General features: G+C 35.6%; 2 protein-coding genes across 3 annotated transcripts; one reads left to right on the top strand and one right to left on the bottom strand.

The window, feature by feature from the left end:
• The first annotated feature begins 1,126 nt into the window (after window positions 1-1,126).
• LOC117914596 (tetrapyrrole-binding protein, chloroplastic) lies at window positions 1,127-2,181 on the top strand. The gene has a single exon (XM_034829984.1). It carries the CDS (start codon window positions 1,253-1,255, stop codon window positions 2,057-2,059), a length of 807 nt encoding a protein of 268 aa, XP_034685875.1. The 5' UTR covers window positions 1,127-1,252; the 3' UTR covers window positions 2,060-2,181.
• A 656-nt stretch (window positions 2,182-2,837) lies between these two features.
• On the bottom strand, window positions 2,838-22,122 carry LOC117914595 (UPF0454 protein C12orf49 homolog). Of its 2 annotated transcripts, XM_034829982.1 has the most exons (13): window positions 21,960-22,122; window positions 11,963-12,039; window positions 10,804-10,879; window positions 10,601-10,673; window positions 10,427-10,478; window positions 10,009-10,070; window positions 9,513-9,596; window positions 6,683-6,794; window positions 6,482-6,542; window positions 6,299-6,385; window positions 4,909-5,002; window positions 3,646-3,750; window positions 2,838-3,083 (listed from the first exon to the last, which is right to left on the bottom strand). In XM_034829982.1, the coding sequence occupies exons 1-12, from the start codon at window positions 22,058-22,060 to the stop codon at window positions 3,658-3,660; spliced, it is 972 nt and encodes a 323-aa protein (XP_034685873.1). In that variant the 5' UTR covers window positions 22,061-22,122; the 3' UTR covers window positions 2,838-3,083; window positions 3,646-3,657. The 2 variants fall into 2 exon arrangements, with proteins under 2 accessions (XP_034685873.1, XP_034685874.1); XM_034829983.1 differs by lacking the exon at window positions 6,683-6,794 and having other exon boundaries at window positions 9,533-9,596; window positions 21,960-22,117.
• Between the last annotated feature and the right edge of the window lie 1,530 nt (window positions 22,123-23,652).

The following is a 23,652-nucleotide window of genomic DNA, read 5'->3' as shown; positions in this document are numbered from 1 at the left end:
GAATAATTAGGATTTCATATAAAGATGATATGAGATACTACCTTTCAATGATATACATATTACATTTGATTTGAATAAGTATCATCTTTTACTAAAAAGAACATAAAATTTGAATTATTTTTTAGAGTTTTCCTTTTTGCTATTTCTTTTAAGTATATATATCAAAACACTATTTTCCTTAATATTAATCAAACGATAAGAGTTATACATTATTAGTATAAGTTGTATTGTGTTTGGGACATTATCAGCGTGAGTTACATTACTGTAAGAGTGCGTTTAGGAGTATTTCTACTCGAAATATTTTTAGTAGAAGTGTTTTTAGGAAAATCACATATCAAATATTTATGCGACAAACATTATAAATATTTTTTTAGTATTACAAGTGATTTTTCAAATTTTTAAAAGTGTTTCCTAAATTTTAAAATCAACTTAAATCATTAAGTAATAAGTATTAAGATTTAATGAACACCCTCTTAAAATCAACTTAAGTTATTAACTAATAAGTATTAATTTTTATCGAATACCATATTAGAGATTTCTTAAAGTGGATAAAAAATTAAAAATAAATAAATAAATAATTTATGTAGCATATATACATACATGAATTGAGCATATTTGAACTTATGAGATAAGAACTCATATCATCCATATGTTGGTCACATGGGTATTTTATCTAATTGCTTCCATAACCAAATTTTAGTCAAACCAAAATCAATTTGAGTATGACTCAACCATTGCCACTTCTAGTTGGAAACACTAGCACTTGACAAAAAGAAAGGGATCACTCATGATATGGTATCTAAAGAGGCCCCATTTGGAGATTTTTTTTATTTTTTTATTTTTAAAGAAATATTTTATTTGCTTTCAAAATATTATTAAATTGAAAGAGAAACCTCTCTGGTCACAAGCCAAGTAAGTTGTGGCACTTGTGTTTCTTAGCTGGAGAAACTAAATAGTGGTAGAGAACTTCATTTATTTTTCTGCATGTTTTGGATCCAGTGGGCCAAAGCAAGATGGAAAATGAAGGAAATCAGAGGAAAATCTGGCCTCACCCACACCCACCCAATCAACATCCTATATGGCAAGGATCTGCCGAGCCTCACCCACGCTTGGCCAATCAAAATCCCTCGTTGTAATCTTGTCGATGAACCCCACTTTCCCTCTTCACCCATTTCTTATCTCCCAAACAACCCCCATCTCCCTTTGCACTCAAATAATGCCCTCCTAAACTCACCACCATCTCCACTCACAAATGGCAACCAACTCACTCCAATCCCTCAGCAACCACCACCACCTCCTCAAGCACTACCACCACCACTCCATTGAGTCACACCCATCGACATTCTCTTCACTCTTCCTCAAACCCGCCACCAATACAAACACAACCAACCTGTCTCACACACTCACAACCCCACCAACAGCCACAACAACAACCCCTTTTGCTCTTTCTTCCACCACCTCCTCCACAACACCCTCAACCTCCCAAGCCATTTCCTATGATGTGCTCCAACAACACCTCTCCTCCAAGAACTATAGGCAAGCAGATGAGGAAACCAGGAGGCTGCTGATAGTGTTGGCAGGCGAGGCAGCAGTGAAGAGAGGGTATGTGTTCTTCTCTGAGGTGCAGTTCATACCAGAGGCTGATCTCAAGGCCATTGATGAGCTGTGGAGGCAGCACAGTAACAACAAGTTTGGGTACAGTGTGCAGAGGAGAATATGGGAGAAGGTGAACAAGGACTTCAGCAGGTTTTTCCTCAAGGTTGGGTGGATGAAGAAGCTTGATACAGAAGTTGAGCAGTACAACTACAGGGCCTTTCCCACTGAGTTCATGTGGGAGCTCACTGATGACACCCCTGAGGGTCACTTGCCATTGACAAATGCACTTAGGGGGACACAACTACTCAACTGCCTTCTCGGCCACCCAGCCTTTCAGGGAAATGAGGAGGAAGAAGAGGAAGTTGCAGAAGAGAAAGGTAGTGTTAATGGTGGGTTGGGGGTTTTAAGAGATGGGTCAAAGCCATTGAGCAAGAGTGTCTTCAAGCCAGACTACAGCTTTTAAATATTGGCATATAAAGCATACACAGAGCTGGATTGGAATGTTTGCTTCCTTATCAATTACATGTATTGAAAACTTGAAGGTGGTTAATTGATTGGAATGGTTTTTCATTTTTCCCTTACAAAGTCTTGCCCCTTTTGCATTGGATTCCATTCCATTTTCATTTCCCAAATGTTAAACTGTTTTCCCTATAAACAATTTTTTTTTCAAAACAAAAGAGAGAGAATGTGAGAAAGGTCTCTACCATAAGCAGGGAAAAGCCTCACCTTTTGTCTTTTTGATTGTCTTACATGCCATTTCATGCTTTCGGCTTGCTGGGAATCTGAATGGAATAATGCTAATTAATGGCAATTTGGAGGCATTCAAATGACTTGTTTTGTCAATACTGTTTGGCTTCATACCAAAAAGATCGCTGGGTATATTCAGTGATTTTTTAATGACGATGACCACTGCTCTGAAACCCATCATTTTCCCCAGCCTTTCCTCTCCAAGCAGATGAAGAGTTCAGCAAGTGTAGATTATTAGTCAAAATAAATGAGTTCTGAATATGAAACTCTTTGGGATTCCCATTTGGCTCAACCTTTTAAGTGTTTTGGTTTTTCCAAAAAGTTCTATTATAATTGAAACATTAAAAGTAAAAAAATTGACATTTGAGGCTCTTTTCAATGAGAATTTTCAGGACAGTTTAGAGTTTAATTTTTTTCTTTTAACTTATTAATTGAAAACCTTGCTCTACAGTATCTTTTCAAAGAATCACTTTCACAAAAAGTTAACAATTACCTAATCTAAAAAAGGGTATTCTATACTGAAATGGAAATTCTCATCATTCAGGAGCATTGAAACAAAATTAATTACATAAGCATGAGTTCATGTAACATTTCTGCCTGTTTCAGTGCAGTATTAACAAAACTAATTACATAAAGAGTTCATGTAACATTCTCCTCTGTTTTGGTATTGTTTCGTCAGTGACTATGTCAACAAGAGCCGAAAAACCTCCATGGCTGTCCATGCCTGTTGGTGGCATTTCCTGCACATAAACTAAATGTTAGATAGGGTATGGTCCCTGTTTTAAGGGTTCAGGGCACACACAAGGAGCTAAAGTATATGCTTGGCTGTCATTCTCAAACAAAGGCCAAATAGATACATATGTGCGAGCATTGCATGGAATACAATATATTGGTCATTTTAGAAATCTAAAGATCCTCCAACTTTAATGGCTTCATTATGCTGACAGTATTGGTTATTGAGGAAGCCACCCATAAGTTAAATAGCATGATTCCAAGGAAACGGTAAGTTGAAAGCTATGGCTGGCATGAAATGCTAATAACAGCATATAAAAACCAAGTCATTTTAAATCAATGTGATTCATGAAAAGAAAAAGGATCTTAGATCTAATGACGTTTTGAATTTTTGGTCTTGACTATGTTAGGAAAAAGAAGAGGCCCATGGAATTCTATTTGCAAGATGTATTAATAGAATGTATATCACAAAAGTTCCAAAAGTTGACATGGGGGTTTCTTGAGATTTTCATCTTGACTTTTACCTTTTGAGACTGAACTTGGAACCCTTGTTAAGAATGAAAAACTCACCAAGTTAATAAACTATGCACAGGGGCATAGTCTCCTTGTATGTTGATGTGAACCATCACAAGAAAGAATTGTCTGTGTTCGAGTATACAAGCATGCTCCAGGATTCTGAAAAGCATAAGGCAAACAAATCATACACAAGTTGAATGAAAATTTTCCTCAAAACATTAAGACAAAGATTGATATGGAAGCATTGCCCACATTTGATCAATTACAATTTATCTTCTTGATTCTAAAAAAGTTAAATATGGTAATGCTCTGGTTTATTGTGTCATTTACATTTGCTTCCTTGGGGACAAAGTTAGGAAAAGAAATGCATCCATGCTGTTCCATGTCATTGTTAAAATAATAATGGGAAACTATAAAAACAAGGAATTTGTTCAACATTAGTTCTACCCAAAAAAAACATAAAAAAAAGTGGTATTACCTAATCCACGTATCATCATTTTGCAAATGTAGAATTCTCATCAAAAGCTACCTACATCAATGTACTGCCAACAATTTCCCCCGGGTTCCCAACTATCATTTCCAGCACCTATGTTTCTCAAATATCAAAAGCCTAAGTTTTATGCTTATGCTCCTGGATTCTTAAAACAAAGGTTCAAAAAGATACCGCTAAAATTGTGCATGTAGGAGCTACTTCTAAAAATATGATATCATCATTTGTCCCTCAATTCCATGAAACTTCTCTAAGATAGAAAATAGAAGAGTCAGCAAATCTCCATGCTGGAGAATGTGTTCTATAGTCACTCTCTGATTAGTAACACTGTCCAAAGACCATTCTCTGTCAATAGATCTAATTAGCTTGCAGTATAATCCTTGGTTTGATGCATATATGATGCCCTGATTTGTGCATGATAATAACCATTTCTTCCATACACACATTGGTATTGCACAAGTTAAAACACCATAGCGTTCCTATACAGTTTCAGCATAGTCTCAATTTACTAGTAACTTCATTTTTTTTCCATGTATAAGATCATAAATTAAAAAGAATAAGAAGAGAACGATAAAACCTGTCATTTGCAGTCCAAAAAAAGAAGAAAAAAAAAATCCTCATGGCAATACTAGATTTCTTTAATGGTGAAAATACCACCATAGTGTGACTAAGCCTTTGACAGTAATGCCCAGAGGCACTACTTAATTTCAACAAGCTATTGCAACTTATAATTTTATTTTCATGAACCACCCAGAGGACCAGTAAGATAAATTCCAAAGAACAGGTGTTGACAACAAAAAAACAAATGCACAAGCAAGCAAGCATACCAGATGTCTAGGGGCATCATCAACGACTTCAGCAGGTTGATCAGCTCCAATGCTTGCCAAACATGCTCCTTTGCAGCTCATATATTTCTGCATACTATTTATGATACAAGGAATTTTAAAATTTGTAAAAGAATATGATGTTGTGAGAAGTAAGAAGAATAATCTCAAAAAATTCAAATGCAAGTTATATCACAATATCTCCATGATGAAATTTCCAAATAAGCGATCCTGCAATGTCTCCATAAACTTTTCAGCAATGAATATTGTATTATTCACAGGTAAGTACTGCCACTTGAGAACCATTGCTCTTAATCTCCCATATATCCCTACATTAAGAGAATGTATAAATCTTTTAAATGGTTCTCTGACAGACTTACAAGCATATTATTTGATTTTGTAAATCAAAGGCATTATGTGATGTCTATTGTTGGAGAGTTTGTTTGGTGAAGCAGTTCAGCAAATGCAGCATTGCTTCTCCAACTGCCCCCAACCTCCAGCCCTCTCCACCCTAAGAAAAGGGGAAATAAGGAAAGAAAAAAGTGTGTGATGGGGGAAAGCCTTTTAAAGTTTATTCAAGGAAGAAAGTGAAGACCTAAGTAAACTTTAAGAAGGATTACTATTAATTAGAATTGAATTGGGATTGGTATTTGTTAGAGTCTAATTAGGATTAGCTAGTTGAGTTATAATATAATTAGAATTTGAAGAGTCCTAGTAGACTTTGGATGTTATAATTAGAATTAGAATCATAATACGTTATTAGAGTCCTAGTAGACTTTGGATTTCTTAGAGAAGCCTAAAAATAGGCTAATCAATGTAAATCAAAGGGATGAATTTGATGAATAATATTATACTTTCTTTCATTGCAAGGTTGCAACCCACAATGGTGAGACTCCATTGATTTTCTTCTAGGTGAGACTCTAAGGTTTTCCATCTTTTCGTCATTGTTTCTTCTTTCTCTCTATTTCTTATCTTATAATTTTCTCTACCATCAAATTTATTCTTTGTTCCTCTCCTTACACCCTAAAAGTAAAACCCTAACCCACCTACCCTTGAGTGTAGGCAACCATCCTAGGGTTGTCCTACATCAGTGTGCTCCTGAGCTAAGCATATCCAGAACTCAGAAAGCAAGCATGCATCTGTTAGCAATTAAATTGCATGGAAAGCAGCAAAAAATTGCCTAATTTACAGCATAAACCCAGCACAAGTATGATTCCAGAGAACTTGTTAACTTTTCATCAAGAAGATAAATAACCTAATTCCAAATAATTGCATGAAGCCTATTAAAAATAAAAATATTTTACTAAGGAGATATTTCAATTACAAACTACAAAAGAAATATGATTAAATAAATAAAGACAAGAAAATATAGTGTCTAAAAAATCAAGCTCACATTTCGCATTGATTAAGCACCGAGAGCTTGCTTGGAACACATGATTGCCCATTTGATTTGCAAACGGAGTCACATGACTCTCCTTGCCTGTTTCCCATGTATAAGAAGTTGAGAAAATAACCAACTGCCAGAAGTTTAAAATATAAAAGTGACAAAATAGAAAAGATCTCCATGATAACTCACCTTCCAACAACAACATGAATGCCATTCAATCTTAATTCTGGGTTTCTATCAACACCGCCAGCTGTAGCAGATATTTAAACATGCAAAATTAGTGTCATTTATAATACTGAACTGAATCCAATCAGACACAAATCCTTATGTCCAAAATTAGAGTGAGACTTAGTAAAGAGCAGCAGAATGAAATATAGAAATGCTATCTACATGGTAATGGCACTGCATTTCCGAGGACTTCCTTGTGGAGCACATACCATCTTTGGCATAACCCTCTCATGCTTGATAGGATCATATGGGTCACATGGAATAACATCTCAGCCTTGCAAGTAATCAGAGACCCAATTATATAATGAATCTGAGAATGCGGACAACATCACAGTGTGATAGGTACTTCATCAACTTAAATAAACCCCATATTTTCACAATTTCAGACCTACCCTTAGGCATGATTTGATATAGTGATTTTCAGATCCTTTTGGGGATTGTAATTCAAGTACTGAATCTCAAAGGTTGCTGGAACAGATAGGAAGATGATTTTCCTTTTAATTTCCAATTGCTTCTAGAGTTTAACAAAGCATTAATAAAGGTAAAGTGAAATCAAAGAATTAATAAATAAGAAAATAGGTTCTCCGTGTGACTAAGTTTCTTTTATTTTTCAATTAATCAGAAACAAACATTTTCACTCATCAATCAATTGATAAAGACAAGAAGGATAACCAATCCTTCAAAGGTGTAAAAAACTATGGAAGAAAGTAACACAGAATTAGAACCACAAAAACTAGCCCCTTCTCATAAAAACCCACATATATACAGGAGAACAATCATTGGACACTCAAGGGGGAAGGAAATCTCCAACAAAGGAAGTCATATGTTGTGCTCCTCCAATAGTTCAGTATCTAATGGATCTTTCTGTTCTAATACTCCATCCAAGAGTTATCAGTATTTATCAAATTTGTTCCTATCTAACGCAAGACTATTGTATCAAATGACAAAGAGATGGCTTTTCCTAGATGAAATGAAAATTGGATTCATGTATCAGGATAATTTCTCACACCTTAGCCAAAAAGATATGTGGCCATGAAATAGGGATTAAGTGGAACAGAACTGTCAGTGTGGTAGAGCCGTGGAAACACTTGTTTCTTCCATATTTTGGACCTTAGCTCTATGGAACAATATGCTACTGCTGAAACATGGAAGAATTGAAACTTTAGATCAAAACACTATGTTGGTATGAATTGCCTAAACAAGAATTCTTGAACAACAAACAACCAGAGCTATTACTACTCACTATATCAAAAAATTTCCATTAATGATCTGCAACCTGGCTAACATCTGCAAACTGGTTAGCCGAACGAGGAATCCAAGAACTACTCATTTACAGTATCTATGATTTCGCACATCCAGTTGTCAAACTTCCATGAACCCTTTTCCTTTTTATTCACCCAAGATATTGCAATGGCAGAATCTCCCTCTACAATTAGAAGATGCAAGTGTGACTAAATTTCTTCTTGCTTTAGAAGATGCAAATTCCACCAGGTCTTAGTCTGGTTTGTAGCTTGTTCATTTTATTGCCTCAATCTCTCTGAAATTTACATGGAGTGAGGTAATTTTATGAACCATCTTATTTTCTTTATCTCTCTTAAACTTGCATGGAGTGAGGTAATTTTCTGAACCAAACCCATCACTATCAGTTCAGTTCAGCATCACCTATCATCATTGGTTTGACAATGCAAAATAGAGTTTTTGTCCTGTCAACAGGAGGGGGCACCTATGAATAAATAGAGAAGTGAACCCATCTGTAACAAATATATTTTCATTCAAAGTCCAAGAAAGGGTACTAGAAACTACATCAGACACACCAAAAAACCCCAAAGGTGCAGAAAGCTCTCCCCGGTCAGCTCCACAAGTTATTCCCCAGTCATCTCATCAATAAAATCCAAAAACAAGCCATAAGGACATGGATCCAAACAGAACAGGTGTCAAGATAATTTCGTTGGAGTTCTTCCCAAGGACTTCAACAGCCTCAAAGGTTTGTCTATTTTTTGCTCATGCCACAATCCCAGGCTATGAATAAAGGAACTGCTGACTATGCATTCCTTCTCTTCCTCCCCCACAAACTTACCATGCATGCTAGCCATCAATTGCTTCACTATCTTCAGAAAAATTCCAAAAGTTAGGAATCAAAGACCATGCCTCCCCTGTCACCAGACAATGAATCAAAAGATGGTCCACACTATCCCCATTCCTTTCCACATGTGACATTTTGCCCAACTTGCTTTCCACACAAACAATGCCACCGTAAGAGGAACTCTGGAATCCAAATTATTTGGCTGGGAAACCAATTTGGCTGAGAAATTTTTTCCTGTTGATAGTAACCAAACTGGAACATCATCCCTACTTGAATACAGCTCCAACCTCTAAATATAATCCAAAAGGAGTAGAACCCACCAAACCAAGGAATTCTGACAAATCCATGATGCCATCATTCCATTGTATTCACTTGGATCCAGTGACCCACCATTTAAGCTTCACTATTCTCTCTGGCCAAATAAACCTAAAAAACTCTCTAGATTTTAGAGACCAAATCATCCCCTACCACACCCCCCCCCCCCCCCCCCCCCCCCCCCCCCCACCAAAATAAATAAATAAATAATCCAATGGGAAGAGAGAGAGCAAAAGAAAAAGAAAAAAGGAAAAAAAAAAAAAAAACCCACCATAGCTATAAATACTCAAGTTACATTGTTTCTTAATATAATAATTTTAATGTGTCTTCTTTAACATGTCTTTTATGGGCATCACACTAACAAAGCAGTACACTGTAGTTATATAATGTGAATCTGTAACTAATAAAAATAGGTAGTGAACATGATCTTAGTGGATTAACTGACATGGTTCAAAAGGAGTCAACATTGCATAACAGTGGTTACTAATGTAAGTTTGTGACTAAAAAAGAAAAAAAAAATTAGCCAGTCACCAATATCTCAGTGGATTAACTAATAATGGTTCAAATCAAGCAGTCAACATATTTTCTAATTACCATGATATATCTGGACACACCTGTAGAATTTGATGGCAGAGAAAAGCAGTGATGGAAATCGCTAAGATAAGCATTTTCATGTACCTGAAAGGTTCAAACTTAGTTCAGATGATAATGCACAAAACATAACAAACTGATTTGCAACATAATCAGTGTGCTACATATTATTAGCATTATTATTGTTGTTGTTAGTGGTGGTGGTAGTGATGGTGCTGGTATTTTTTTGTTCATGATTATGTTTCAAAGGACCAGGGGTTGATGTTTAAAAGAAAGAGGGCCAAGGCCCATGCTCCTTCATACACCATGTAAAACGGGAATCTAAATTAGGTTCAAGATCCCAAATTTCTCCATTCATGACCCTCAGCATGCCCAAAATTTGTTCATACACAATTCAAATTATAGCATGAATAAAATTTATTGAGCACAAGTTGCAGACAGTCATTAACCACCTTCACTGATGAACAAATACAACAGGAACAATGGGATGATTACATACCACACTCTCAGAATTATGACGGCACCTCCCAGTACAGAAATCAAAAACACTTGCATAAGCCCCTGCCAGAAGAATGATGGATATGTGTCATCCATAAAAAGTTCCATCTGCAGGAAAAAAATATACTATAGAGGCAGCCTAGGCTTCCCACTTCACTTATTTCATACTCAAACACATACAGGCAATAAACAGCCATCATTGAAGATTAACATTACCATCCAAATTCTCAACATCACTTGGAAAATGTCAAATTTTCACTGGCTTGTTCAGGTAGGAACATGATCTAATCCGGTTAAATTTTACCTCAAAGATACCCTCTATGAGATCTACAATGACAGTTACAAACCCCCAAATGGATGACTCTACAAATGTGTCTTTACTAAACATGCAAGGTTTCTACTACAAAGTAAAATTTTACCTGCACTTACTGGCTTGGCCATCTTCACCTTAAGTGCTAATTCCTTTTGAGTCTATTCCATCATGAAAGCACATTTCAAATTTTATCATTCTGAGTAAGAAGGGTGTGTGTGTGTGTGTGTGAGAGAGAGAGAGAGAGAGAGAGAGTGAAAGAAATTGATCCATAATGAAATACCCGTGCTGGATTCAGGCAGCATGAAACACAAAATTCATAAGAATTGCAACACTGTGAAATGAGGTTGCATCCACTGCAAGGAAGAAAAAAGACTGTTAACAACTATCAAATATTTCTGCACAAAGCGAGAACTCAGGAGCACCCATTTAAAGATTTTTATTTTTTTTTTAATTTTATCAGAATCCATTTTAGAGATAACTCACTGACAAGAGAATTGCTCTCTCTTTCCAAAGCAGCATCCAGACTGTGGGTCCATCGATAGAGCATCACACACATGGCCTACAATAGGAAAAACTAGTTCTGGAAGCAGTATAAATGGAAAGAAATGGAGCCTTCCATAGATATAGGCACAGTAGCAAATTCTGGCAGTGTTGGCATGTATTTATATATAATAAAGAACTTCCAGCACAACTCAAACCAGAAGGTGTACTCAATTGGATGGCCAAATCCCAAAGTTCAAAGTCAGAAGCCAATTGCAACCATAATAAACACAAGGAAAAGGGATTTCATTTTCAAAATCTGAGGGAGGTGGCATTAATATCAATTAGTAAAACATTACAAAATATCCTATTGATAAGTTATAGTCTGATAGATGCAGAGGATGAAAGGGCCTATATTTCCTAAGTGGATCACCAGAAGCCTAATCCACCTTAAAATCAATCACATATGTATAACTCTCATATCTACATCTAACCCAAGTTGTGGATTATCTGTATATAAAGGAAGAGCAAACCAAAAATCCCATCAGCAGTATTGTGAAGGTATTCCCTAGAAAACATCAGTGAGCCGACCAGGGAATGATATTCACAGGTGAGACCCATTGAACTTCACTGCCTATAGTATTGAGATTTTAAACTCAACACCGTGTTATGCCTAAGCAAATGAGCAAACTGAGGCCTCAAAATTTCTATCTTTTAGCTGCATTATAATAGTTATTATGATTTTCTCACTTACAACTGATATTAAACCATGTTTCAAATTCAAGCTATGATTTTCAAATTTCTATTCAAACTATTCCTGAATCTATTCTTAAATTTGCCAAGGCACTTAGAGATGGGCTGTGATCTTTAAGCTTGAAAACCAATAAACTAGATATTATTGCAGAATTTCATAAAAAATAAAAAATAAAAGATATTTCTTTTAAGTAGATGAGGATGATTTAAACATGTGAAAGGATTCAGCTTAAGGTTCTGGAACTCATGAGCTTGGCAATGCCAGTAAAAGATGCAGTAAATGCAAATATTCTACTTGTAAAGATTTCCCCTAGTTCCTTTATTTACATTTTCTGTTGCACCCAGTGAAAATAATATAAAGCATACATGGGCAACAAGAGATCAAAAACTTGAGGAAAGAAACACATACCATTATCATCAGTTCGAAGGTATCTTCCTTGGACTGTAGTTCTGCAAATTCGTTTCTCTAGAAGGTTGGGATCTTTCCTGCAGTGCAAGAGAGAAATCAAAATAAAAAAATTAAAAAAAGGAAAGAAAAGAACCTAAAATACAAAATTACCACATAACGGGAAGAAAAAGTTCAGAGACATTTATAAAAATGGAAGCAGAAGCTACATTAGAAATTCGAAAACAGCATTTGTGTATGAAAATAAAAAAGGTGCAGTTTCTAGCTAACAAAAGCACCAAATTAAAAGAAAACACTGAATGAGATTAAATAAAACATGTGCTAGATTATAATACAGTGGATTCACTTTCATTATTTTACAATACCCTGAAACAAGAAAATTGGTAACTCTACTAGCAGTGGCCAAATATGAAAAAGAGCACCTTTCAAGCACAGCCTTGTACATGCCAGCCCCTAAAAATAGCTAAAATTTTTAAATTCATGCCACTTTCCTTCCCTGGTTATGTTTCTTTGTCCCAACTCTAGCCTCAATATTAAATTTTAGATCTGATGGTATTCAACAATCTAAATACACAGCGAAAGTCAAGACTGAGGAGTATGGGAACCAAAATAATCAAAAACATAAACTCATGCAGTACCATCAGAAAGCAAAAGCAACAGGCTTGGACAGTAGAAATATAATTTAAATTATATAACTTTGGATATGTAGCTATCCTGGTTAATAGTTGTTTTACAGGGACTCAAGGCACCAGCCAGGTCCTAGTTGTATCTAAATGTCACTCAGATTTGTTTATTCCTAAGAACTTAGCACAAGGAGATACAACAAAATAATTTAATTTCCATTTTTTCTTTAATTTCTGGTTCTATTCTCTGAGCCCAATTAGAGTGAATAACTAAGACAGACGTCAAACATGAGTCCAATTTGAATTTATCTTCTTTTTCTTTGTTGAACACCTCCAGTACATATTTTACCAATAGGCATGTCAAACACATATGTTGATAGAGTGGATAACTAAACCCTTGTCATGTAATTTCCAACCCAAGTTCTTCAAATACCTAAAAATGTCTACGTAACACATGTTGATAGAGTTTCAAAATATGGGATATAAAGCAAGTTATTTCAGTCCACCCCATACAACTGGTTGCAAGGTCCACCACAATGGATTCTTTTACTTGCTTTTGGAAGATATTTGAGCTAGTATAATATATTTTACACAAAAATTCTCAATTTAGTGCTTAGTAACTACAACTTTGAATGATGTGACAAAACTACAGTCACCAACTATGGTTTTTGTTGAAATTTGGCATTCAAAGTTAGGGTTTAATTTAGGAAAGTATTTTAGGAATAAAAAAGGAGAGATCATTTAGGATGATTCAGTTTCCTAATTTTAGGAGAGAATCAAGTTAGATTGATATTTTCTTATTCAGTCCTTTGTGTATATATATGTGTATGGTGTGTACCTAAAAGATCAATAAAAGGAATTTAGAAATTCTTCATGGTATCAGAGCCAGTTAATAGAAACCCTAATCCCATCTAGCCACCTCTTATTCAGGCCATCATTCATTCCGGCCAAATCTCTCTGGCCATCTCTCATTCCGGACATCAGTCCCTGTTCTCAGATCCAAGGGAGAAAACGTTTTCCGGTCGGTCGAATCGTTGTCAGAAAACATTCACCGCCGGCGACGGTTTTTTTCACACCGCAAGAAGCGCCTGGAGGAGATCTCCAACTTTTCCCAAAGCACCGGAGCCAGAAACCCATCCACGCGCCGCCCACGCGCGTTTTTCCGGCCGGCGACTGCATCTCACACACCGGCGCGTGAGGGCGCGTGAGCCACTTTCCGGCGACGCACTTCCTACTCCAGGCTCGCCTGACGCCGACCAGCCACCCTTCGTACCTGTTTCTGCCATCCGAGCCCTGCACGTGCCTCTTTTGGGGTTCTTTTGCCTCCACGGGCCCTCCGATCAGTTTTTCTGACGTCCTCCGGCTATTTTTTCTTAACTCCAATCCCTGCACGTGCCTTTGGAAGTGTTCTTCTACCTTTCCGATCCATGACAAAATACGGAATGGCATCATCACAAGTATCCAGCGTCACGTCACCAGAATCAGGAGGCAGATCTGAAATTCCAAACCTTGGTGGCAGTGATTCCTCTCCTATTCTCATCACAGGACACAAATTAAATGGTCATAACTATTTACAGTGGTCACAATCTGTGTTGTTGTTCATTTGCGGTAAAGGAAAGGATGAGTACCTCACTGGAGAAGCAGTCATGCCAGAAACTTCAGAACCGGGTTTCAGGAAGTGGAAGATTGAAAACAGCATGATCATGTCATGGCTTATCAATTCCATGAACAATGACATAGGTGAAAATTTCTTGTTGTTTGGGACTGCAAAGGACATATGGGATGCAGCCAAAGAAACTTACTCAAGTTCTGAAAATACTTCAGAACTTTTTCAGGTTGAATCAGCCCTACATGACTTCCGCCAAGGAGAGTAGACAGTTACTCAGTATTACAACACACTCACAAAGAAAATTGTGGAACAAAAGAGACTGTTCAAGTTTTTCCTAGGACTAAACAGGGAATTGGATGATGTTAGAGGCCGAATCATGGGCATTAAACCCCTGCCAAGTCTCACGGAGGCTTTTTCAGAGGTTAGGCGTGAAGAAAGTAGAAAGAAAGTGATGATGGGATCCAAAGAGCAACCTACCCCAACATTGGATGCCTCTGCCCTTGCTGCTCGGTCATTTAATAGTAGTGGTGGAGATCGTCAGAAACGGGATAGGCCTTGGTGTGATTATTGTAAGAAACCAGGCCATTATAAGGAGACTTGCTGGAAGCTTCATGGCAAACCGGCTGATTGGAAACCAAAGTCACGGTTTGACAGAGATGGCAAAGCACATGTGGCTGCCAACTCTGAGAGCACATCTGTTCCCGAGCCGAGTCCATTCAACAAAGAGCAGATGGAGATGCTACAGAAACTATTAAGCCAAGTTGGCAGTGGCAGTACTACCGGTGTAGCCTTCACTGCTAATCGAGGAGGAATAAAGCCGTGGATAGTGGACACGGGTGCTTCTGATCACATGACAGGAGATGCTGCCATTCTTCAAAATTACAAGCCAAGTAATGGTCATTCATCCGTCCATATTGCTAATGGTTCAAAGTCAAAAATTGCCGAGACAGGTTCTATAAAACTTACTAAAGACTTATATCTTGACTCTGTCCTCCATGTTCCAAACTTGGATTGTAATCTTTTGTCCATTAGCAAATTGGCCCGTGATCTCCAATGTGTTACTAAATTTTATCCAAACTCGTGTGTTTTTCAGGACTTGAAATCGGGGAAGATGATTGGTAGTGCTGAACTGTGTTCCGAGCTCTACCTCCTCTCATGTGGCCAATTCTCAAACCAAGTCTCTCAAGCAAGTTGCGTACAGTCTCGGAGTATGTTAGAGTCTTTCAATTCTGTGTCAAATTCTAAGGTCAATAAAGATAGTGAGATTATAATGTTACATTATCGCCTTGGTCATCCTAGCTTTGTTTACCTTGCAAAATTGTTTCCCAAATTATTTATCAATAAAAATCCAGCATCTTATCACTGTGAAATTTGTCAGTTTGCAAAGCATACTCGAACAGTATATCCTCAAATCCCATACAAACCTTCGACTGTTTTCTCTCTAGTACATAGTGATGTGTGGGGTCCTTCCCGGATAAAAAATATTTCTGGCACTCGATGGTTTGTGACATTCATTGATGATCATACACGGGTAACATGGGTTTTCCTTATGAAAGAAAAGTCAGAGGTCGGGCACATTTTTCAAACCTTCAATCTTATGGTTTAAAATCAATTCAATTCCAAAATTCAAGTCCTCAAGTCAGATAATGCAAAGGAATACTTTACTAGTAGTCTCAGTACTTATCTTCAAAATCACGGCATTATCCACATAAGTTCTTGCGTTGACACCCCACAACAAAATGGGGTGGCTGAACGCAAGAATAGACATCTCTTGGAGGTTGCCCGATGCCTTATGTTTTCCTCTAATGTTCCAAACTATTTCTGGGGGGAAGCTATTCTCACAACTACCTATTTGATTAACTGTATGTCATCCAGAGTGCTTACCTTTCAATCCCCACGTCAACTTTTCTTAAAACAATTTCCTCACACCCGTGCAGCCTCTTCTGATTTACCACTCAAAGTATTTGGTTGCACAGCATTCGTTCATGTGTATCCTCAAAATCGTAGCAAATTTGCTCCTCGAGCCAATAAGTGCATTTTCCTAGGGTATTCTCCAACCCAAAAAGGGTACAAATGCTATTCTCCAACCAACAAAAGATTTTACACCACCATGGACGTCTCTTTCTTTGAACATGTCTTCTTCTATCCCAAATCTCATGTTCAGGGGGAGAGCATGAATGAACATCAAGTTTGGGAGTCTCTTCTTGAGGGTGTACCTTCTTTTCACTCAGAGTCACCAAATCCTTCCCAATTTGCGCCCACTGAGTTGTCCACACCCATGCCGTCATCAGTCCAGCCAGCCCAGCACACAAATGTTCCTTCTCCTGTGACCATCCAGTCTCCCATGCCTATTCAACCTATAGCCCCATAACTTGCTAATGAGAACTTACAAGTTTACATCAGAAGGAGGAAAAGACAGGAATTAGAGCACGGATCACAGTCAACATGTGGCCAATATATTGGCTCCAATTCAAGTCTTCCTGAAGAGAACATAGGTGAGGATAGGGCTGGAGAGGTGTTAATTCCCAGCATTGATGATTCTACTCTGCCGATTGCATTGAGGAAGGATGTTAGGAGATGTACAGATCATCCAATTGGGAATTATGTTACATATGAAGGGCTATCACCATCTTACAGAGCATTTGCTACTTCTCTTGATGATACTCAGGTTCCCAACACAATACAAGAGGCATTCAAAATGTCAGAATGGAAGAAGGCAGTACAAGATGAGATTGATGCACTTGAGAAGAATGGGACGTGGACTATCACAGATTTGCCGGTTGGGAAGAGGCCCGTGGGGTGCAAGTGGATTTTCACCATAAAATACAAAGCAGATGGATCAGTTGAGAGATTCAAGGCTCGTTTGGTAGCTAGAGGGTTTACACAATCCTATGGGATAGACTATCAGGAGACTTTTGCTCCTGTTGCAAAACTGAACACTATCAGGATTCTTCTCTCATTGGCTGTCAATCAAGATTGGTGCTTGCAACAACTGGACATAAAAAATGCGTTTCTAAATGGTGACCTAGAAGAGGAAGTCTACATGGAAATACCACCTGGTTTCGAAGGAAGTATGGCAAAGAATCAGGTTTGCAAACTCCAAAAATCCTTGTACGGCCTTAAACAATCTCCCCGAGCCTGGTTTGATAGATTCACAAAAGTAGTCCTGAAGCTGGGCTACAAACAAGGTCAGGCTGATCATACTCTATTTGTCAAGAAGTCTCATGCCGGGAAAATGGCCATATCGATAGTCTATGTTGATGATATTATTCTATCTAGGAATGATATGGAGGAATTACAGAATTTGAAGAAGTATTTGTCAGAAGAGTTTGAAGTTAAAGACCTTGGAAATTTGAAATATTTCCTTGGTATGGAAGTGGCTAGATCAAGGAAGGGAATTGTAGTCTCTCAAAGAAAATACATACTCGATCTTCTTAAGGAGACCGATATGCTTGGATGCAAACCAATTGATACTCCTATGGATAGTCAGAAGAGACTTGGTATCGAGAAATAAAGTACACCAGTAGACAGGGGGAGATATCAGCGGCTCGTCGGGCGCTTGATTTATCTCTCACACACTCGGCCAGATATTGGCTTTGCAGTGAGTGCTGTAAGTCAATTCATGCATAGCCCCACTGAGGAACACATGGAAGCAGTCTACAGGATTCTTAGATATTTAAAAATGACACCAGGGAAAGGTCTATTCTTCAGAAAGACAGAGAACCGTGACACTGAAGTATACTCAGATGCGGATTGGGCAGGAAACATCATTGACAGGCGGTCCACTTCTGGATATTGTTCTTTTGTCTGGGGAAATCTTGTTACCTGGAGGAGTAAGAAGCAATCAGTTGTAACTAGAAGTAGTGCAGAAGCTGAGTACAGAGCTCTTGCACAGGGAATCTGTGAAGGGATTTGGATAAAAAGGGTTCTTAGTGAACTGGGACAAACGAGTTCATCTCCAATTCTGATGATGTGTGATAATCAGGCAGCTATAAGCATAGCAAAGAACCCCGTGCATCATGACAGGACCAAACACGTTGAGATTGACAGACACTTCATCACAGAGAAGGTGACTAGTGAGACGGTTAAATTGAACTATATTCCTACCAAGCACCAAACCGCAGACATCCTCACCAAAGCTTTACCTAGGCCTAACTTCGAAGACTTAACTTGCAAGCTGGGATTATATGATATATATTCTCCAGCTTGAGGGAGAGTGTTGAAATTTGGCATTCAAAGTTAGGGTTTTAATTTAGGAAAGTATTTTAGGAATAAAAAAGGAGAGATCATTTAGGATGATTCAGTTTCCTAATTTTAGGAGAGAATCAAGCTAGATTAATATTTTCTTATTCAGTCATTTGTGTATATATATGTGTATGGTGTGTACCTAAAAGATCAATAAAAGGAATTCAGAAATTCTTCAGTTTTAAACATAACCCTAAAACCATAGTCACTAACTATGGTTTTGACTTATGTTTAAAACCATATTGCTGACTTTTTTTTCTTTTGATAGGTAAAACTATATTGCTGACTATGGTTTTGGGCTTATTTAAAATCCAAACTTAAAACTTACACTGCAGTTTTTTTTACTTTTTATTTTTATATAAATTTTTTGTTGTGTTATGCGAAATTATTTTAACTTATTTTTGTTCATATAAATTTAGTATAATGAATTTATGACATTAATTGTTTATTTTGCATTTATTAATATGCCAATGGTTACTAATTTATGTGATAATTTTTTATTTTTTTATTTTTAATATATGGACTTAAATGATTTGCTTCATGTATATTATAATATGTAATCATATTTATCATATAATTTTTGAAGAGTGATTTCCAAACTTCTTAGTTCTTTATAAGGTTTTGCTTTTATTTTAAAAAAGTTTGGGTACTTTTTATTTTATGTAAAAATATTTTGGTTTATTTTTGTTAAAAAATTGGCATTATAAATTTATTACATTAACTATTTATCTTTTTTTTTTTATAAATAAAGAGATTGTATTAAAAAACCACCAAATCAGTGGCTAAAAATACATGAACTATTTATCTTTTATATACTATAATGTAACTGGTGTATAATATCCAAATATATAAGTTCAATTTAAGTTTAAAATTTATAATATTTTCATGTGGCACATATGGATTCCCTTTCATAGAAAGAACTTACACATAATTATAATTAAAAACTAAAAGGTTCAAAAACTATGGTTTAAATCTTAAGCTTTGATTTTAAATAGGTCTAAAATCATAGGCATTAACTACAGTTATAAGCTTAAATTCAAAACCGTAGTTGGTGACTGCGATTTTGTAACCAAAAAAAAAAACAAAAAAATCTCAAGCCACATGGATGTCCACATGATTAAGAAGCACTATTTCTCAGCCACTAGTTTGAGAATTTTTTTTATTGAGGAATCTACTTTGTGGATTTTTTATTTAAAAATATTATATCTATTCCATACTCCTTTTGGAAATTAAATATTCATTGTAGGGTTAGGTTATCTAGTAAAAGTCTTTTTTCTCTTAACCAGAGCTCTAATTGGTAAATGGTCATTGGTAAAAAGCCATTTTAGGGAAATATGAGGAAGCAGAGGCTAGGCAATGCTCTAAGAATGGTTCTAAGAAAATGGAATTAACCTTTGGAAAGCAATTACAAGATGGTAGGTTTCCTCCCATCTAGGACTAGCATTTCTTTCAAGCATGGGCATAAACATGGTCCAGAGTCATACTATCAATCGTTCACTTGGAAGGTCCTAAGGTGAATTAGTCTCAACATATCGAATCAATATAGGGTGAAGATGTAATATGCTAATTAAAACACTCAAAAAAATCTTCAAAAAAAATTGAAAGAATCCAAGAATATCATTAGAATTAGATTGACTCAACAAACTAATAACAAAAGCATCTATTACATTTGACATTGTTTAAATAGTTAAGCACAAGCATGGGTTGGTCTATAATAGTATTATTAATTGAAAACTCTTACATATTACCATACTTATTTTTGTACTCAATACTAATGTTCAATGATTTTTATTTCAAAAAATAAAAAATGTGATTCATAACAAATCAATAATTATTTCAAACTAAGTTATTTTGAACTTTTGTTCCTAGTCATGGACTAAGAGCTTTTTCTTGATCGATGTAAGGAATCTTTGAAAAAAAGCAAAGCTTTTTTTTTTTTCCCATTTTCATCATATTTGAGTTGCAATATTGTGACTCTGGGTCATCTAGCAAGTCAACAATTCAAGAGAATCCTATCCAATTAGGGGTCAATTGTTTCTAAACCCCATAATACTCAACTTGAGTCTAGGACTTATCTCGACCAAGTCAAGATGGTCGAGTCATATCAGTCTCAACTGACATTTCAAGTCCACAACGTCTTAGAATGATGCTTGGTGTAGGATGACCCTTTCAAGATAATCTTTTCTTTACTTGTTTACTATTGCTTTTAATAGAGACCCTAAGTTAGTGGACCTCTAGGTAAGGGAGAGTGTTCAAGCCTCAGGGTCATTGGAATTCTTTCTTCTTGAGGAGGTTTCATGAGTAAGAGCTGAAGGTGGAGGTGGTGCTTCTTAATCACATTATGCCAAGGTGTATTAGGGCTGATGTGGAGCATTCTCATCTTGAAGGTTGCAAAGCATGAATATTTCTCAACTGAGTCATTGTGTAATTCTATCAAGACAGGTGTTTATGGCTCTTTTTCTAAAAAAAGGAGATTTTGTTCTTATTAGCCCCTCCAAAAGTTACCACCCTTTTTTGGGAGGCGGCCTGGAAGATCCTCACTACCACTTAGCTAATGAGGCATAGTTAGTCTTTACTCTTTAGTCAACAAGCACTGTTTATAAAGAAAGACAATGAACTGACTAGTCATATCTTAATCCATAGCAAGATGGATAGCTCTTTGTGATCATTGGTGCTCTCTTTGTTTGGGATTTCCTAGATGCTCCTCTTGTAAAGTCAAAGTGAAGTTGTGAAGGAGGTATGATATTTTTGTAGCTCAGAGACAAAGGACAGCGTGAAGCATTGTCCCTCTTATTCGATTTTGGTGTTTGTGAAGCGCCAGATCAGTGGACTTTTATGGGTTCAGAGAACTCATTCATTTCGGTCAAATATCTTTTCATTAAATCCTTCTTGTCAGTCTCATTACGCGTCAGGGTCAGCTGCATTCCTTCCTTAGATTTCCTTGATAATTTGGATAGTTCTTATATTCTATCTTGGCACTCTAGATATACTTCTCATGTGCTAGGGTTGTGGCCCCTTCTGGTTAGGGCTTTAGATATTAACATATTTTATCTTGCCTGTCAGAAAAAAAAAGATTTTCTAAATGATTTTAAACAGATAGACGTCTACAAATTCTTTCCATAGTCCTTCCATTGAAAGTTGGGAAATTTGAGTGGTTGAATTCTTATAAAAAGGGAAAGTTCTTCAATGAATTATTAAATGCAGAGAGGCTACCAAAAAAATAACCCTAAAACTATAAGATTACAGCGAGATTAGATAATTGTCAATCCTACAAATGCCCAAAAACATTTTTCTTACAATGCAAACAAATTATGATGTTCGGTTGCAGAGAAAGTGTGTGATCATAAAAAAACAAAAAATCTATACATTACGAATTAATTTTTAGGATTCACTAAGGTAAGCAGTTCCCGTTACAAAGACCCAATAAACCAAACAACAAGAAACATCAGAATCTGAAAAAAAAAATTCCTGCTTTTCTAAATTTTCTGATGAACCAAACAAAATCGAGAGAGAATGTTCATACCTGATAGCTGAAACTCTGGATAGAAGTTGAATGATGAGAATAAACCGGAATAACAATGACAGAATTAACCGGGAATTAGACATTCTCGTCCCTAATAACATCAATGCTTGCGATTCTAGGGTTTTGTTAACAGACTGTAGATGCCACAGAGCCACATTTGTTTGAGAATTGCAACTTGGGCCATTGGGTGGCCCTAAAGCCCAACCCAAGTTCAACAAATATGGCCATTTTTTTCCTCCAAAAATAAATATATGGAATAAATTTTAGTTTAAAGAATTTTTTTTTTTGAAAGTATCTGAAAATTGAATTCTAAAATCATTCTGTAATTTTTGGAAAATTAAAGAAGATTACTAATGTTTAAAATATCGTATAAAACAATTTATACGATAAAAAAATAATTATTTTCTATTTTTAAGAAAAAATATTAAAAAACAAGTTTAACTCTTAAAAAAATATTATACAATAATATATTTTAATTATTTTCAATTGTTTTTTTTAAACTTGTTTTAAAAAAACAAGAACGAGACAGGATATTCTACAACCATGTTGAACTTTATTTTAGAATTTTGTATTATATTCATAAAATTAATGACTCATGGGGTTGATATAATTGATATTTTTATAAAATTAACAATCAAATAATTAATAAATTTTTAGTTTATTTAGTTAATGTCAGAATACATTTTAATAAGGAAAAAAAGTTAAAGAAAATGGTTTTCTCATATTTAATTTTATTATGAAAAAAATAAAAAAATCATTATAAGTAAAATTTGTTAAAATTTTATATATTTTAAAATTATTTAATCTTTATTTAAAAGAGTTAAAATAATTAAAATAAATTTGAAGTAATATATAAAAATAATTTATTAATATTTTTTATTCATATAAAAAAATTTATTTACATTAAATCCATTTTTTTATCTTCTTTTGATTTTTATTTAGTTCTATTTTTTTTATTCCTCACAGAGAATAAAATTTAGCCTTTTATTTCTTTAAAAAAAAAAATTTAAGAAATTTTTTAATATTAAGTTTCTAAAAATTCTTAATTCTTTAATAGAAGTTACCACCATATTTGATTTTAAAAACATAAAACAAAAAGTGTATTCAAATTGACACTTAATTTATTTGATTTTTATATAAATAAATAATATTTTATAATTTATTATTGTTTTTAAATATAATTTTTAATTTAATGTCTGAAAGTGTGAAAGTTTGTAAAAAAAAGAAAACAATCAGTCAAAAGTCATGAATAGTAGTGAATAGTAGAATTTGTCTACTTTTGTCTACTACTTTACTTTGCAAGCAATGTAGAGAATAGGAAAGCAAATAGAATTTTTTCTCTTCTCAAGTCTCTAATAGGGAAATGAAAAAATATTCTCCCTCTGCAGACTTCATTGCTACAACTGTCTCTACACGTGATGGATTTCAAAATTTTCAAGATTGAAGATTCAAGATATATTCAAGTCTAACTTCATCATCTATAAATAGAGCCACATCCCTCTTCATCAGACAGAGGGCAAAAAAGACAAAAGAGGTTGAAGAGTGAAAAAAATAGCTTGAGATAGTGAGAAATTGAGAGTTCAAAAAATTCTCTCTTGTAATTTTCCTCCTTCAATCTGTTGTATTCATCAGTCCGAGTCATCCTTCTGTTGTCAACCAACTTGTATTCATCAACTCTCTATAATCAAGGTAT

Source organism: Vitis riparia, chromosome 5, assembly GCF_004353265.1.
Source record: "Vitis riparia cultivar Riparia Gloire de Montpellier isolate 1030 chromosome 5, EGFV_Vit.rip_1.0, whole genome shotgun sequence".
Lineage (NCBI taxonomy): Eukaryota > Viridiplantae > Streptophyta > Magnoliopsida > Vitales > Vitaceae > Vitis > Vitis riparia.
The sequence above is the reverse complement of the archived record's forward strand: the minus strand, read 5'-3'. Positions and strand labels throughout refer to the sequence as shown.